Source organism: Pezoporus occidentalis, unplaced genomic scaffold, assembly GCF_034315485.1.
Source record: "Pezoporus occidentalis ecotype Australia unplaced genomic scaffold, CSIRO_AGI_Poc_V1 ctg74, whole genome shotgun sequence".
NCBI classification, from domain to species: Eukaryota; Metazoa; Chordata; class Aves; order Psittaciformes; family Psittacidae; genus Pezoporus; species Pezoporus occidentalis.
The window spans coordinates 3354786-3372579 of NW_026916093.1; the positions used below are offsets into that span (position 1 = coordinate 3354786).

Genomic DNA, 17794 nt, shown 5'->3' on the forward strand with positions numbered 1-17794 from the left:
AATTTGTCAATAGACTCAAGGAAGCAGGAAGTTGCACTTTGACATTGAATAACATACGTTAAGGTCAAGGTTAAAACCCAGACCCAGTAATAAGGATGTTCTTAAAATAAGCTATATATAATTTCAATTTCATTTAATGTGAAAAGACTATGTCAGTAGATGTCAAAATAGAGAATCAAAAAAAGCTATACTGGGGACGGGGGAAAGGAATGCTTTGACATCTATTTGTTTTTCAACTAACTAGAAAGAACTACAGAAAAAGTAAAAAAGCTGAAATGTGTTAAACAATTACATTTTCCAGTAAACTGCATACTACTTTGCCAATGACACAACACACTGCAATATTCCTGCTTATTAATCAGTTCAGTTGGGGTATAAAGTATCAAAGTATAAATCCCACCGTTTTCATATAAATTCTAACTTTCGGTGTGGTACAGAAATATGAAAGTTACTGGGACACACATTGATCTTTAGTTCCATTTTACAGTAAAATTCAATTTGGATGCCTTAGAAAATACTGACAAAATATCTCAAATTACAAGTGTTATTAAAAATGGTTATTTTTTTTCCCCTCCCACCTGGAATTTAAACTTCACATCCAACTACAACCAGTAAATAAGGTATCAAGAAATGACTTGGTACATAAAGGGGCACCAGGATTTGACATGAGTTGAAATGTGTGTGGAGCACTTAATTTACATCTTGCAAAGAGATGGTAAAATATAAACAAAACTAAAAGGTTATAGAAGGGTTGTAAAAGCACACAGCTTTTATAAAATGGACCTCAACCTTCTCCCCCCTATTATAAGAAAACCACATACAGATGTAAACAGAAATAAAACTGCAGGGAAAAGTCTATTTTCACAATGACAAAGTGGTTAACAGCTTGTTATGAGGAAGTCTGATTATGTGGAATGTTATGTACATTTCATATATTTGTTAAATTACAAAACAGAGCAAGCAGTGAAATGGAGAAATTAGATTAAAATTACGATTTAAATTATTCATATTACAAAGGACGTTTTTTCTATGGAGTTTTCAAGGTATGTCTGATGAGTTTGAAATCCGGCCCTCTACAGCATTACTAAACAAACCTGAATCATCTGTTTATCAACAAAATTTTACAGTGAAATGCCTACTTTACACTGCTTACAAAGCTCCCTCTTCATCCAGGATTCTTTGCTCCAGGAATTTCGTATCTCACTTCTTCTCATTTTGCAATGTCACTTTGAACATTTGTTTTATTAGGTGATGGTTCTAAAATGAATAATGTCACACCTAATCTTCTATTTTTGTAACATATTTGTGCGCTATTTAAGCTTGACTTGAGCAGCAGAATTATTGCATGTGATTTTGTTTTGTCATAGCCCTCTCGGCACATTTTGCTGACACACTTTAAGGGAGGTGCATCTGTCATCAAAAAAATACTTGTTTGAAGTTTGTGGTGGAGGAGGAACTAAAATTTTTGTAACAAGAAACTCATATCTCATGCATCATCGAAAGAGAATAAAGTAACTGTTAAATAGTAGGAAAAGGACCATTATGTCTTTATTGTGATGGCTTCATAGGTGTCTTTTACTTGGTGTCCTTTACTAGCATTTTACTTCTATGTAGAATTTGTGGCATCTTCTGGGGTGTTGGCTGAAGGTGGTCTATGAATTGGATTGCTGAAGGATATGCAAGAAAGGTAACGTGACCCATGCTGCCAGCTTTCTTTCTGACCCAACAGTGTCACTGTCATGCCACAGCCTATGCTGTAAAAGTGCATTTGCTGCTTTGCTTGTCACATGCCTTATCTTCCACATGCTCTTAGCAAACTGCATCTTCACATTTTGTCACATTTTCTTCTGTCTCGAGTGACTGGTGCAAACCATCTAAGAGTCTAAATGAAATACACATTCCATATTACAGTTAAATTGGCTTGCAAAAGTTAAACTACTGGTAGATAATTACGATGCTCTCCAATCATCAAACCAAGGTATTTGAATTGGACACAGAAAGCAAGAATTCTAGAAGCATTAATTTGCTAAATAACCTTCAGCAATGAAACCTTAGAGCCTTGGTTTCTTTGTGTGCAAATGAGCATAGATACTTAGCCACACTATGAAGTCATTGTGACACACAGGTACTTAAAAAAAAAGTCCCGAGATCCTTTACAAGCATGATGAAAGCACAAGAATTATGTCATGTAAGGAAACTGTTTTCAAACAAGCTAATGAGAGAAATGCCAACACCCTGAATACAACGAAACAGAGTAAGAAAGGCATACACAGATGTATTAGATATATTAGAAGGCTAAAGCACTTCTATTAAGACGGGCTGAGAGAGTTGGGCGTGTTCTGCCTGGAGAAGAGAATGCTCAGGGAAGACCTTGCAAAAGCCTTCTGATATCTAAAGGGGGCCTACACACAAGGATATACCTCCCACTTCATCTGTGGGAAAGTGCTTATCTGTTATTCATAACACTTTAGGACTGGAAATTCTTGAACCTCTTGATGTGAACAGAGAAGGTCTGACATTTTGCAAAGTTTTTCTGTAATCTGAGAAGAAAAACAGTTGGGAAATGGATGACTTGCTTTAATTCATGTTTGTGGAATTGAGCAAATAATTTTAAGAAAGCAACATGAGATTCAGTTTCTACAGAGCTTTAAATAACAAAGCAAGCATGTAGATGGAGTCTCTCAGACATGAAAATAAAGCAAATGATATTAAAAATGATAATGCAAAAGCACATCAGAAGGTTTTCATGCCTGTTGGCAAGGAACTCTCTGTGCCAGATACTTCAGGAAAGCATGCAAATTTAAATGCAATGTCAAAAGAGAAATATCAGTTAACATTATAGGCCATAATCAAAACTTAACATTGTCATCTCTACTGTATTGACACAAAGGCTAATTTCAGAAAATACCACCCTCCAAATTCTCTTAGAATAGAATCCATATTTGTCTCAGAAAAAAAATATCCAGATGAAACAAAGAAATCTTACTTACCATAAGTGAATTAGGTCGATAATTATGAGGATATTCTTCAGAGAAGTACTCTGTACTGTGGTCCAGCCTTTGATGCCCTCCATATTCTCCATCATCAGAATCCAGAAGGATTTTATACTTAAAAAATGACTATTAAGGAACTATCCCAACTTACTTTGAAAGGGAAAATCAATCAGAGCTGAAAACTTTTAAGAACTGCTGCAACATTATTCATGCCAGTATACTCATTAGAAAGCAAAAATAATCATTAAGAAATATCTAAGAACACTTAAGAGTGGAAAAATAAAAGAAACATATAGAAGCTGTATAGAAAATTTGGTTTTAGCATAGTGACTTCTAGTAAAGAAAGTACCTTCCAGACTCTTTTGGAATCTTCAAGGAATGGCTATTTTATATATGCATAGTATCTTATGTGATAAACTGGATTAAAATGTACCACTAAACAAAATGAGTGGGTCTGAATTGCTTTTAAGAAGTTATATAATTGTGACTGTCAAAATCAACTGATGTTTAGCAGTATTTTATAGTCTGCCAGAATCTGATCAAGTATTAATGAGAAGAGGATATAACTTTAGAGCAGAAAACCCCACAATTCCGTAGGGATTTTTTCAGAAGAGTTGGAATTATTGTAGTACAGAGGAACAACAGAAAGCTTATATTTACTAGAAGTCCTTGTAAGAGACAAACATTCTGAATGCAATTGTTAAAATGGGGTGAGCTGTTTTAACAAAGTGTAACAACAAATTGGAATAATTGTACAGATACTTAGAAGGATTCAAGGAGATATAGCAAAAAATAAAATATAAAATAATGTTTCAAGAAGAAAATCAGAAAACGTAAGGAAACAAATGAGAAAAAGAAGAACTCATACATATTCAAAACTAAATTTCTTCTTATTTGGGACAACAACAAATAGAATATTTTAACTTTAGAATTATTTCAGAATCTTTGAATTTCTCTTTTGGACATAACTAAAGCATCCTTTTACCTCCTGTAGTACAACAGAAGACCTCAATCTCCACTCCCCACCACTCAAAACGTATATAGAGAGAAATAACAGTGCTCTTTAACCCACAATGTGCTTCCTTCATTTTAAACCATGCGAGAATCTTATTTTACTAGAACTTGTATTTAATAGGATTAGGGAAGAGCCAAGCAACAGTCTTTCAGGTCAGTGGTCCTTAAACTATTCTTGGGTTTGTGTTTGCTCAGCCTTTTGAAAACAGTCCTGCTAAAAACTCTAAGGATCTTAATATTAACAGAATTGTTTCTTTATTTAAGTCTTTTTACACTACTCTATCAGATGAGTTTAGGGAATTTCCCAACCATCAAGTCTTTCAATTTTAAATCTCTAGCAATAAGAAAGACTGAAGTGTATGCAACACAAAAAGTAGCCTAAACTAAAACTAACTGGAAATCTACTCAGTTTAGAAGTATATTTCAGTTTAGAAGATTGCACACGTTTTGCTAACAGAAGGCAAAGAAGAAAAATAGATGCATATGAGGAAAAAAACAAAGCTGTCAATTAGCTACCAAATCACTAATGTTAAGTAAGTAATCCCTTCCCCACAGGTATTTGCAGCAAAATGAGAGAAAGGTCCTGAACTGCCAAGTTAGCTGGTGATTACTAGAGGGCAGGTGCTCAAAGGGAGAAACAACAGATCACCATATTCTCGAGCAAAATCTTTGTCTTTGTTACCTTTGGGAACAATTACACTGCCAGATTTAGTCCTAATGTTTTATATGTGCACTACATCCTCCCCCATTTCATAAAGAAATTCAAATTACCATTTGTTGTCATGTACAACATACAAAACACAAACTACAACATTAGTTACTCTCTCCAGTGCCCTTTCAAACCCAGCATCAGCAATGGCTGCTGCTATTCCACTGTATATTTCATTAACATGGTAGGGGAACGTCTCCCTCAAGCATTTCACTCTTTGCTCCTGCAATCCACTCTATACATTAAATTTAATAATTTATCAGAGTTGCTGAAAGCCCTGACATCTTTAATGATTCCCCTAAAACTATTTACATCAAATGAAATTGTTATAGCTACGCTAATTTTAAAGCAATTTATCCCATTTCCTTAATCCAGGCCATAAAAGTATGTCTAGTAGTGCTCTCTAGCAATATAAAGCACTGGAAATACTAACCTGCACTCTGACTGAAATAAAAACAACCCAAAACAAACCCATTTTCTGTTCAGTCTGATGCTGTGACTAAATTTCCTAACCACTACAGTGAAGGAGAGCAGCAAAAGCAATGAACTCTTGTACAGATAGAGCTGGAAATGGAAAGGCTGTTATTATCTACCACATTAATTACTGAATTAATATCCTTTTACGATGTTTCAAAATATGTCTTTTAACATAATTTTTTATTTAATCTTATGCAGGTTTAATGACACACAAAGCATCACTAACTAAATGCAAATCATAAAATAGGATAATTTGTATTTTGTTCCTCAACCCTTACTATTGATAAAAAGAATCCAAATGCTACTTGTGGGGGTGATGGTCCAGCTTTGCAGAAGAGCAGATAAGAATTTCTACTGACCAGATGTAAAATGATGTAAGGCATACTGAGTATTTATAAAGAAACCACCCTTTTCTGCATTGTCTGGTTTGACTCAGATGAACATCTACAACAAATCAAATACATTCAAATACTGAGTACATTGGGATTTCTGTATTCTGTATGACAGCCATATTACAGACAGTGCCTATGTGACAGGTTACTGATGAAGTTAGGAAGTGCGGACAAAACTGAGCAAGACTGGACATGTAGGAAGGGTAACCAAACTTACACAAAAAGATTGTACGTGGTCGTGATGATTTTACCTTCATCTTTTCATAACCTGCTTTAAGCCATTATAGTTTTGATTTTATTGTACAAAATGTTTAAGCATCCATATTTCTGGTTACCTGGTGCTTTCCAGGCATTCAACTAGAGCATGGGTGTGTATGTAAATATTTAGTTTTAACTTGCATGTAAGTGAGCTCTCATTTTCTTAGTGCGCTTCTCGGTATACAAAAGAACACCTAATAATGATTTCATTTTTATCCCTTCCTACTGTTTCTTGGCTAAAAGCAGAAGGATATAGTTCTGGCAATACTGATGGGACAAAGTATAGACCAAAAAGGATAAAAGGTTGTGCTGAAAGAATTTCTGTTCGTATACAGAAACGTTCAGAAAGTGAATTTAAGCCAAAAGAAAGAAATCTGGGCAACAGAAAACATGGGAACACACTTTTAAAAAGCTTTTTGGTTCTTCAAGCAGTCTTGGGATCAGCTGGTTGTCCTGAGTCAGTCATAATGGCATTGACAGTAACACTGGCATGATTCCATGCCTAATCCAGATAGATATTATAACCGTATGACAAGATTAAATTTACTCATTCTCATTACATCTACATGGATTAAAAGATTTACTTGCAGAAGTAATGGCTAAAGGTAACCTTGGATGCTTCGTTCTGGGTGTGCAGATAAATCTCTGGGTGTTTTTTGTTTATTTGTATAAATCAAACAACTTTTCCCTAAAGCCTTTTTCAACATTTCCTAAGGGGAAATCCTCTACAGAAGCAGCTACAGTATATATGCTGTGATAGTTGCACACAGCATACAAAAGACTATCTCTTCTTAAGAAGCCTGCATCTCATTAGACACTTTCATCTATTTACTTATTATTCAAAGTATATTAGTAAAAGCTGTACAAAAACCAAGAGATATTTAACTATGGCATTTGACACACCATGTACAAATTCAGAATAATTCCCTCTCCACTCCAGCCTGAAATTCATTGGTTGGGGATTTTTGAAGACAAAGAGGCTCCAGAATTCCTTCAACAACAGCCAGTTTGCACCCTCCACATGAGATCTTATACTACATGTTACAGAAAATGAGAGCTTTTTAAACATGGAGAAATGGAGACAAAGTAAAATCTTTTGGGGAAAAAGTTGAAAAAGTTGTTTTAAAAAAGTTAAAAAATTATCAATTCTGACCTGGCAATCTAATCCAGGAACAGGTATCACAGGAAGGCTTTCATCTTTTGATGACAAGTTATGAAAGAGTAGACTAAAAGAGAACATTTTTCCCCCTCAATCATTAGCAGTGCTGTGTAATAGCAAAGTGCTGAGAATTTCTATCATTATTGAAACAAGACACTGAATTAAAACAGTTCAGGCACTATTCAAGGAAGAATTAAAACATAAACCCCCAAATGCAGAATAAAATCCCAGATTTTAAATGAACTAAAAAAATTCTAAATCCATGTCTGCCTAAATGTTCTATATACTTTCTTCTAGAAGTTAAATACATACATATACACATACACACACACACACACTGGTGAAAGCAGCATGTTTTCATATTTTACTTCTTGCATAAACATTAAGCAGGAATGGTGACAGCAGAACATGCAAATAAAATGATGGAGTGACCAGTCACTGCAATGTTAATGTTAAAGAACTGGCCACTGTAGTGGCCAAACCAAGGCTGACTCCACCATGCTGAGAGTTAAACAGCTTCTCAGCATAGCTCATTTATAAGCTACATGTACAGTAATGGCTTTAAGATAAAAACTTCTAAATAAAGTCTTTCATGTGTGGATGTATTTTGTCAAATCCAACCCTCAAAGTCCTGGAAAATATTTTTGCCCATCCTAGATGAAAATCAAAGGCCAGCTTTCAAGTATTATACCAGCATTTCTCTTTAGTCCTGTTTTAGCAATTAGCACTCAAACAGCCTACGTCTGAAAGATCTTCAGTACTGTAATAAATGGATTCTCAGAGGTTAAGCTGAATAAACTGGCAAAGCAATGTAGAATAACTCACACCAGAATTTACCAGCTGAATATACAAGTCCTTCCAACTTTGCTCATTAAAAAAGTCACTCTAAGTCAATAATTTAGAAGACTACAAATTACGAAGGAGCAATCCTTAGGAAGTGTGGATTAGAAACCTATCATTAACGCACCAAGATTTCCTTGTACTACTTTGATTTGGAAAATTAAACACAAAAATAGCATCTCCTGAGGTTTTTTTTTGTACTTCAGCAATTTAAAATTGGAAACTACACAAGGCAAAATATGAAGTTCAGATGTAGGCTTCACATTTTAATTGAAGGTTTCATAGTTATCAATCACCATCAGAAAAGCAAGTGTCCTAAAGTACACCAGTGGAAGAAATATTATCTGAAATTACATATTTTTTCTTTACTTAGGCACATTTTTCTCTTTTTTCAGGTACAACCAGACATTCAGATATGTAAGATATGCTAATTTTCCCTAGGTGAATCTGTCTCAGGATACAGAATAGAAACCCTCCCTGGTTTCACTTCAGAGAACTTACTATATTTACTAAGTAGGGCTCTGTGTGTATCTGTTTGCTCATCTTAAAAATGCAGCCTAGCGTTATTTTAAGGAAAAAAAAACCTTAAATCAATTCAATTCAATTCAGGGTAGTTCACAGAATGAGTTAATTCACCACCTTTCCTTCAAAACTGAATCTGACTGCATACAGAATCAGAGATACAATATATTAAAAAGTCAAGTGCACTGCTTTAAAAGTGCAATTTTATTGACCATAAGTGAATCACCCCTTGTATGCTTAGACGTACAGATTCAACTGGGAGTGAAGAGTCAGTCACAGAACTGAGGCTTACTTTTAGTGGTACAGCTGCCACACAGACAGAAAACACATACTGAACTTCTCACTACTTCATGTATTCACTGGATTCTCAGGTTCAGTGTGAGAGACAAGGGAAATCAGAGGGTGATTCTACCTTAATATTTATGATGGGCTCGAGAGTGCACTCTCCTTGCATTCTTCTTGACAGAGCAACACTCCTCCTCATCAACCCTTACCATGACTTGGTTCACAGTTCTGAGCCGATTTTTTTTTTGTGGATGTGAAAGGGTTTGGTTTTTTTTTGGGGGGGGGGGGGATGTGGGGGTGTTGTGGGTTTGCTTTGTTTGGTTTTTAAACATTTACTCATCTTTAATAACTTTTTAAATAGAAACAACACAAAAAGCTGCTAGTTAGAAAAGCCACTGCTAAAAATTTGCTAGTCAATGAAAGAAGAGAGCTCACCTAGGCAAGTAAGGTGACTTTCACTTACCATGGCAGTCTACCCACAGAAGCATAGGGCACAGTATCATAAGCAAGTCTGAAGGACAAAGGACAAGGATCACAAGTCGTAGCATGGGATCATAGGGGTGGAAACAACAATAGCTCAGTCTGGGAGACCTCTGTATGTCATCTACAGGGTCAGACCACACTGCTCAGAGCTTTACTCAGTAGGTTCTTAAAAACTGAAAAAGATGGAGCCTGCACAAGCTTTCTGGGCAACCTGTTCCAACACTTACGTGATGTCAGCACCGAGGACAACTTTCTCTTTAGGAAAGGCAAGATCTCTGCTATTAGACCTGTAGGAAAATAGCACCAAACCTGCAATAATCCCCATGCCCAATGGATACTCCAGATTTTAGATTGGATTTACTGGCACCATGATCTACATTTTCCCAACAGCAAAAGACACCTGGCAGAGAATCCTATTCATTGCCTGGTGTAGCTGTTGGAAAAAGTGCCCAGATGGAGAAGTCACCAGGATGACAATCAAGATGACAAAAAACTTTCATGTACAAAGGCACAAGCTGGTTTCAGAAGTCAAAGACAACAGTAATGAGCCAGTGCCAAAGGAATATATTCACCCTACAAAAAGCAGGAACAGGTAAGCTGTCCTGGCAGCATTTTTCGTTGCCAAAACACTACCTGTAAAATAAGAGATCTTTGCAACAATCTAAGACAACAAATTGAGAAAAAGGAAAGCCAGGCACACAAACAGCTGCGGAATTGACAAACATTATTCTCAAGATAGATCAAAAAAGAAAGGATTCCAAAGAAAACCAAATTCTTGAAGACACAGATTTTGTAAAAAGCTATGGGCACAAGCATAATTTATGAACTATTAAGATGCAGAGAACAAAAAATACAGCCACAGATCAATAGGACTAATTGATGAACTTTTCATTCACTTCATATCCTAGAAAGAAGCCTAAATAAAGTGGAAACCAGATTTTCAAGTTGGGCATAAAAGAATACCGAGACAATAATACAGAAGCTAAAGGGACAAAGTATATGCTATTAAGACACATTAAGGAAAACAGGAACTCAGTCATTAAATGCACCATACATGCAGGGAAGATGAAGGAAAGTACAGCTGCAAGGAGGACATAAAAAGAGTTTGAGGTGGTCAGGCCCTTTTGTTCTCAACAGTTCAATTTCACTGAAAGAAATAAATTAAATTAAAGGAGTACCTCTCTTCTCCCTCTCCACACACTCCTTATTTTGGAGAAGACTAAGGGGTCAACCTACAATTAAGAACAAGCATATTGGAAATCCTCTGGATGATGACCTTTAGCTCTGGATATTTAGATGATAGTTGAAGCCATTGAGTACTTAAATCACGGCACAGTATTGAGGAGAAGGGAAGGTACTGCACCTTTTTGCTTCAACCAAATATAGGTGCTTTTTGCTTAAACAAAATGTAAGTTTAGAGATAAGTAAATCCATATCGGTTGGTAATCATGAACATGAAACGCTGGTTTAGTTTCGTGCCAAGACAACAAGCCTGGTTAAAAAAAACAGGGGGTGGATATATACAGATAGCTTATTTTTAATGACACTTCTAACATTGCAGAAAAACTGTTTAACAAAAATTGGCACGGGATTTTATGGAAGAGGAAAGACTTAAATCTTTAAGCCCCTTTTCCTGTTTTCTCTCACTCCTTTCAGGCACGCTCCTTTTGAACAGAGGAAAGAAGTTTTCCATGTTGAATTTTTACTGCAGACAAGCCTTGGAATCAACCACAACCCCACAGAAGGGCCTAGGCAGTATTAAAAAAAAAACAAACCCAGACACAAAAATGGAAACTTATGAATGGTTTCCCTGTTAACATTCGAACTTTTATCTCCAATCAGAGAACTAGAGACAGCTGACCTACATGACGATTATTCATCTGTCTCAAAACTGAAGCAGAAATAATATGTTAGGTAAGCTGCCTATTTCTCATGAAGAGGCTTCTGAAAGAGCATAATTTATGAAGTAAAATTCCAGCATGAGCATAGAGATGTTTTCCTTTCTCCCTCACATAGTGGCACAGAAATTATGCAATAGCATTTGCTACTCTAATAGTTACCCAGACCCACTGCTGGAAAGCTGTGTCTTTTCGTATACAGATCAAAGATGCATTCCCATGTAAGCATGCTATATTTCGTATTCACACCTATTAACCTTAACATACCAACTACCTTGCCAGAACTTAGCATTTGGCTGATCCTAAATTAAGTCCTTTGTCTCCATATGCCAGATACCTCCTGAATTCTAACAGTCAGGGACACTTACATAACTGCACTTCAAAGCAGCCTGCAAAGCAGTGTCTTTGCCTTCAGCAGTCACATACCACTGACTCATTCAAACAACCTTATTTGCTCATTAGAAGCTCTAGGTGCAGGTTGCAAATGTCAGAGAGCCTGAATTAATATTTTGGTTTTTTTTAATATATACTTTTTACAGCATTTTGATGACAATACTTGTGATACCTCAGGTCTTACCCAGCGGTTTGCTTATGGACAACTCTGACTTCAAGCATCACCTTACATTCATAAATGTACAACTGTGGTATTCATTCACTCTAGCATTACAATGCTTTGCTATGTTATGCTATGTAAAAATGGCAGTATTTGTTACAAAGTAACCGCGCCCCCCCCCCCCCCCCCCCGACATTTTTTTCCTGCTTGCACTTTAGCAGTGTATGACAATGTGAAATGTCAAGACAGAAACAGAGAAAAGACAGCAGAGATTCATGCTGCTCAACAACATTTACGGACTTCCATGCTCACATAAAAAAATAAGGTCTCAGTCCTTGAATACTTCACATTAGGGTACATGATCTTCGAAGAACAAGATGTAGAATGGAGTAACCAAATGTCAATGAAACTAAGAGGGAAGACTGTAAGGAGTCTGAAAAACTCTTTACGTACTTTTTTTATACATAATTTGTAAGACTGAGAGAAAATCTCACTCCAACCTGGCTGTGATTCTTCATATAACTACTGACTGCCTGGCTGTTCAGAAAAAGACCTTCCAAATCAAGTGGGATCAGATGGACTGTAATGTTTAGTGAGTACCACTTCTCTTATTAAAGTGCAATTAGATCTGCTACACCAAAAGCCTAGAAATAAAGAACAACTGAAAGAAGAACATTTTCAATGAGATCATAACAGAGGACTGGACTGCCTACAAAAACAAGCTAGAGAGGCAAGAAGTTCTGTAGCTTAACATACCTGATAACATATCCAAGAAGTTATATATGACTTTTATGATATATATATTGCTACAATATACTGATAGGCCAAAGCCATCCACTTAATAAAGGCAAATTTAATGACAAGTTTTACACACACTAATTTGACTAACTCAATCCACTAAACAAACAAAGCGAGGTAGTAAAATGATCATCCCATTTCCCACAGTTCCCGACATCGTTCAGATTAAATTCTTTTGTATTAAAAATTTTATCATCATAGCAATCTGCTCTTCAGGCTTATACAGTAACAGCCTATGAGTATCTAATGAAAAATGCACCAAATTTCTTAAAAATCTCAAGAGTAACAGTAAGCTTTTGTTTTTAAGTACTTCTGCATCATGTTTAAGTTCAAAAGGGATTGTAAAAAATTCCTTTTAAAGTGGAGAAGTTGTTCTGAAGATTAATGTCACATGACCATATTTCGCAGTTATAGGACACTTTTTTAAAATCTCAGGTTAAAAGGTTCCATTATGAAATTATACATAAAATTCATGACTCTAATTCAGGACAACAATTACAACAAAAACTAGACAACAGTAAAAGAGTCTAATGGATTAAAAAAAAAAACACACAAAAACTGCTCGCAGGGAGTTAGGATGCTGAAAGCAAGAAGGAGAGCAACAGTGGTTCTTAATTTTAGGATATGCTTCATTTAAAATGATATTACAACTAGTTCGTCATTGTTTCAATGACTGACTACTCCAGAAGACTGAGCTGCAGTATGAAAACTGAAGAGATATTTCTGTTTGCTTGCCTGATGCAAAGTACTGTTCAAATCAGCTATTCTTGATTAGCAGCTTCGAAATCTCAGCCAAGAAAGACTACATGTCAAAAAGAACTGAATGCAGAAAACCCAGAACTTTCCTAGTTAGGTGAAGTATAAAGTGGACTTCCTATGGACTTGCTTGGCTGATAACATACTTCAAACCCTCAACTTTCAGTTCTAAAAATAAAACCAAATCCTTCTAGAATTGAAGTACCAAAACAAGCCTCATCTCCTTCATGCTCTAAAAATCATGCCAGCCTTTTCTTTTTCACTCTCATTTTTACCAGTCTTAGAAAGATTACAGAAATAGTGCAAGTTAGCCCCTGTTTACTGCTAACAGCTTACCAACAATACAGAAAATAGGCAGATCTAAATCTGAACAGCACTGTCACACACATGCTATCTTTTGCCTTTTAATCTTGCAACCACAGGAGATATGAATAGCATAGAGAATTTTTTAGGGTGTGCTGCTACAAAGAGAATCACAAATATACACATGGACCTGTGAGAAAAGCAATTTTAGTTAGTCTCTTTCACCACATGCTGCAGTAATTCAAATGTGCTGTCACTTAAATCCAGGCATACAATTCATTACCACTACTCAGCTGAGGATGCTTAAGAAACTGCTGTAATGACTCTGCTTTTGAGCTGTTTCAGAGAAGTGTTTCAGTGACTACCTGCATCTTCTGCAGTCTAATGCCAAAGCATTAGGTGTATCTAGTTTAGTTATGATGAATTTTCCTGAAGATAGTTGATTATGATGATAAACATATAAGCACATCACATACCAGCTATTACTAAGATTTCAGCAGTTCTCTACTACACTTGGTAGTTCCACAGCTCTGGGATATTCCTTGGGTTAGAAGAAACTTCTACACAGAGGAATGGGATAATGGAGAGCTTCTGTCTTTGTTATCAATGAAAAGATATTGAGAAAACAATTGGTAGAAACGGTACTGCTTAGCTTTCTCCTAGACAGAATAGAAATGAAAAGTTTAGGTATGTTCAAGGTGTTTATGGCCAACTTACTGTCCAAGGACTTTGCTAACAACAGGTACTAAACAGAAGAGAGATATTCATGGTTTAGGCATCAGGGTACACTGTCTTACTTGACGCTCTTCCCAATTCTTCATGTTCATCCAAGGTCATCACATGGATGAGCACATAGTGACCTTTTCCATTTACATAATAAATAAGCTTCCCAGATAAAGAGAGATCTTAATTAATATAAATGAGACTTTTTTTAAAGCTAAAGAGAAATGCAAATAAAGATGCTTAAGAACCAAATCAAAGAATTTTGAGCCAAGTTAAACATGCCTTGCCTTTTTCACTCCTGTATTTTCTCCTCTTTATGTGCAACATCTTAAGAAGTATAATTTTCATTTCAACAATCAACTGCAACTTCCTAAATTTTCAGTGAAGTCTGATTAAGACACTTCAAATCTGCTTTTGTAATCTAAAACTATAAATTTGGGGCAGTTAAAGTCTCTGTTCAAACATGCCCAATTCTATGAACCAGAACTTACAATATGTCTGCCTCAGTATGTATATTATTCAGAATGATTTATATCTTCAGAATCTGAACCACTGGAAAGAAGAAAAGGTTTCTACCTTCAAGCTTAAATATCCAAGGTTCAATGAGGCTGAGAGCCAGTTGGGAACACTTCCCTCACAGAGGGTTTTCCAGAATTTCCCCTGCTTCATGCACCAAACGGCCACACAATAAATGAACATGGGAAGGCTGTTGAAACGGTGATATATGGCAAGATTCTACATTTGTGACTCCCAAGTGAGAACACTAAATTAAGAAAATTACTCCTCTCAGAGTTGCGAACTCTTCCTCAGAGCTGCAAACAGCACAATATGGTAAAAGGGGACAGACACTTCCTTAAGAACATGAACAGGGTTCTCAGCAGAAGTGAAGGTGTGCTACATTATCATAGAAAACAGCAGCAGCATCTAGAGCCCTCCACTCCCACCAAAAGCAGTGGAACATGTCACACACTGAGGACAAAGAACCACAAAAGCTGTTTCAATGTCCAGTGAATTAGCAGCAGATCAACTTACTGAAACCCAACTAAGCCTTGATTTACAAAGTAAAACTAGTGAAAAGCAGATTTTGCAGTTTGCTGCAGAAGAGCTACTACAGAGCAGCTTCAGCTGAAACAGGAGCAGTGTGCTCAGGATTCTACACAAATAGTAAATGCCTAATGTACGAGGTGAAAGGACATTCTGGTGGAGTAAAATAGATACAGGCAATGTTTCTGAAATGACTGAAAGATTTGGAGCCCTGACATTTCAACTGCTTATATTAAATATTTTTTCAACAAAATGGTCATAAAAATATTTCCACGAGCATAAAGAAAGCCCAAAGAGTTTCAGAAGTCCTGAGTACAGATTATTCTCACCTCTAGCTGCAAGTACCAAGGAGTAGAATTTTTTTAACAATACGTGTGGAGTACTTACCCAGAAAAACAATGCTTAGGTATTCAATTAGTTTAGCACAAACCAGAAAATGAAGCTAGAAAAACTGCCTCATATTAATCGTAGATAAATACAAGCCTAATAAAGCTGTGCTGTCGAAAAGAGAAAATGAGACAAAAGTTCTTAAGAGTGAAATTCTGAGGTTTTTTTTACAAAAAATATTTCTTAAACATTTCTGAACATCTTTGAAAAAGAAAGGCAGAAACTGAACAACAAAAAGTGGATTGTATTTAAGTGTATTTGTATAAGCATCGGAGAAAAAAAGTCACACTAGTTAACGTTACATGCTGTAGTCCTTAACACTGAACTTCCATCTTTTCCATCTGCAGAATGCAAAGAATTTCAAAGCTTCCATTTAGAAAGGTGAATACTCAAAGGCTATGGCAGCGAAGTGTTGGTATATCTCACACCACCAGATTAAAGTTTTCCTACTCCAATTTACTGCCCATTCTACTTTTTCCATGGGTTCCAGTAGCAGCACACAGCAGAAGGCACTGAAGAAGGTGGGCTTGACCTGCTGTTTCCAAATCAGAATCCATTCCCCTGTAGGTTGATTCAGCAGTCCTCAGGAGATACAGCAATACACTGAACTGAAGCAATTGAGATATGCCAATATATCCCTGAAATTGCTCATAAATAAAAAGAGTAGGTCAAAACCGGAACTGCACTGCTTTAAACTGCCACAAGTTTGTCAAAGGACTGGAAATAGACTGAATTGGGGCAAATTAAATTCCTCTGGCAAGTTAGCATCAATGTTTTGCATCTCGCTCAATGCTAAGAACTTGGACAAAAATGCAAACCCAGTCCATCATTCAAGGCTAAACACTTACTCCTCGTCTGAGGTAAGAACACATTCTCAGTCCACACAATTATAAAACAGAAATTGTACAGCCTAATGTTAATGCATTTTCCTGTGTGACTGCATGCACAGCCTTATCCTACTGTGGTCACTTTCTGTACTTTATTTAAGAGCTAAGAGCTACTTACTTTTTCATGCCTCAACCTAATTCCAGAAAAACAAGGCATCAGAAGGGAACCTGAACTTGTAGTCCTTAAATTGAGATTTTTACTTTTGGTTTCTACAAAATGATCTCTTCTGAAGAGGGCAAATCTCTACATTTTCTTTTGCTGTACACTAAGAAAGCAAGATTACACTGATGACATAAGCGGTTTCTCAACTTTTAACTACAGTTTGCATTCATATTAGAAAATAGAAATAAAATTAGTGTTCAACTTCTAGAGCTTTTCTGTACAAGCAAAACAATAAGGAAAAGGATATTTTCCTGGATCTGCAATACCCACTCTGTAGTCCACGTAACTTTGATAGGGATGGAAGTTGAAAACAAATAGGAGACCAGCTCTCTCAAATGCTATGACTTTGTTGGCTTCATGTTTTTCACTCACATAGGCCTAGGAAAGAAAAATAAAAATAAAAATCAACTTTATAAAATAGTTAATTTCTAACTGAATTAATAAGGAAAAAAACACCACCACTATTTCTATACTTCAAGTAAAACAAAGATTCAAGCAACATAAAGGCATTAACATGCAAACTGAAATTGTTTACCTATGTAATGTCACATAATATTTTTGATTACTAAACTATAGCTTACTTGTTACAAGGTAATGTAAAATTAAAGAGGAAGAAGCATGTTCAGTATACAGCACATGAAAAATTCCTGCTCAATATTTGTATGGTGGTCTTTTCATCACACTTGAGCAAAAAATGGATTCCTTTTATCATATCGAATCTTCCGATATACTTGTTATGGGGATCTGCACTACATCTACTGTTAGTAATGTAGAAAATGAAGCACTGGGTATGAGGGCTTTGTTTGGTTTTTAAATCTGTGTGAGAGATGCCTTTGATAAGCCACATTAAACTGCTGCACATACCACCTTTGTTCTATTCACAAAAGCTATTAACAAATAACTAGACATCAATTTAAAAAGTTCTTGCAAGTGAATTATGACTAGTATGAAATAATTAAACTGAGAAATTGTAATAATTGAGCTGCTTTTATAAAAAGTACAGTGCAGCATGTGGGCAAAAAAGGGAAACACAAAAGTGACAGTTTGAAGACCAAGAGAGTGTAAGTTACACTGTACTGAAAGTGCTTTCTCAGTAACCGAGTATTTATTTATATGAAGCAAATAGTCAGAACAATTTATGCTTTATCAA

General features: G+C 36.0%; 1 protein-coding gene across 1 annotated transcript in view; it reads right to left on the reverse strand.

Moving 5' to 3' along the window:
• The window catches only part of GBE1 (1,4-alpha-glucan branching enzyme 1), a 148324-nt gene that overhangs the window by 6594 nt on the left and 123936 nt on the right, over positions 1-17794 (reverse strand). Inside the window, exons 14-15 of the mRNA XM_062601996.1 lie at positions 16892-17022; positions 2991-3108 (exon numbers count right to left, since the gene is read on the reverse strand). Coding sequence (XP_062457980.1) covers positions 2991-3108; positions 16892-17022 — 249 coding nt within the window. The remainder of the gene's footprint in view (positions 1-2990; positions 3109-16891; positions 17023-17794) is intronic.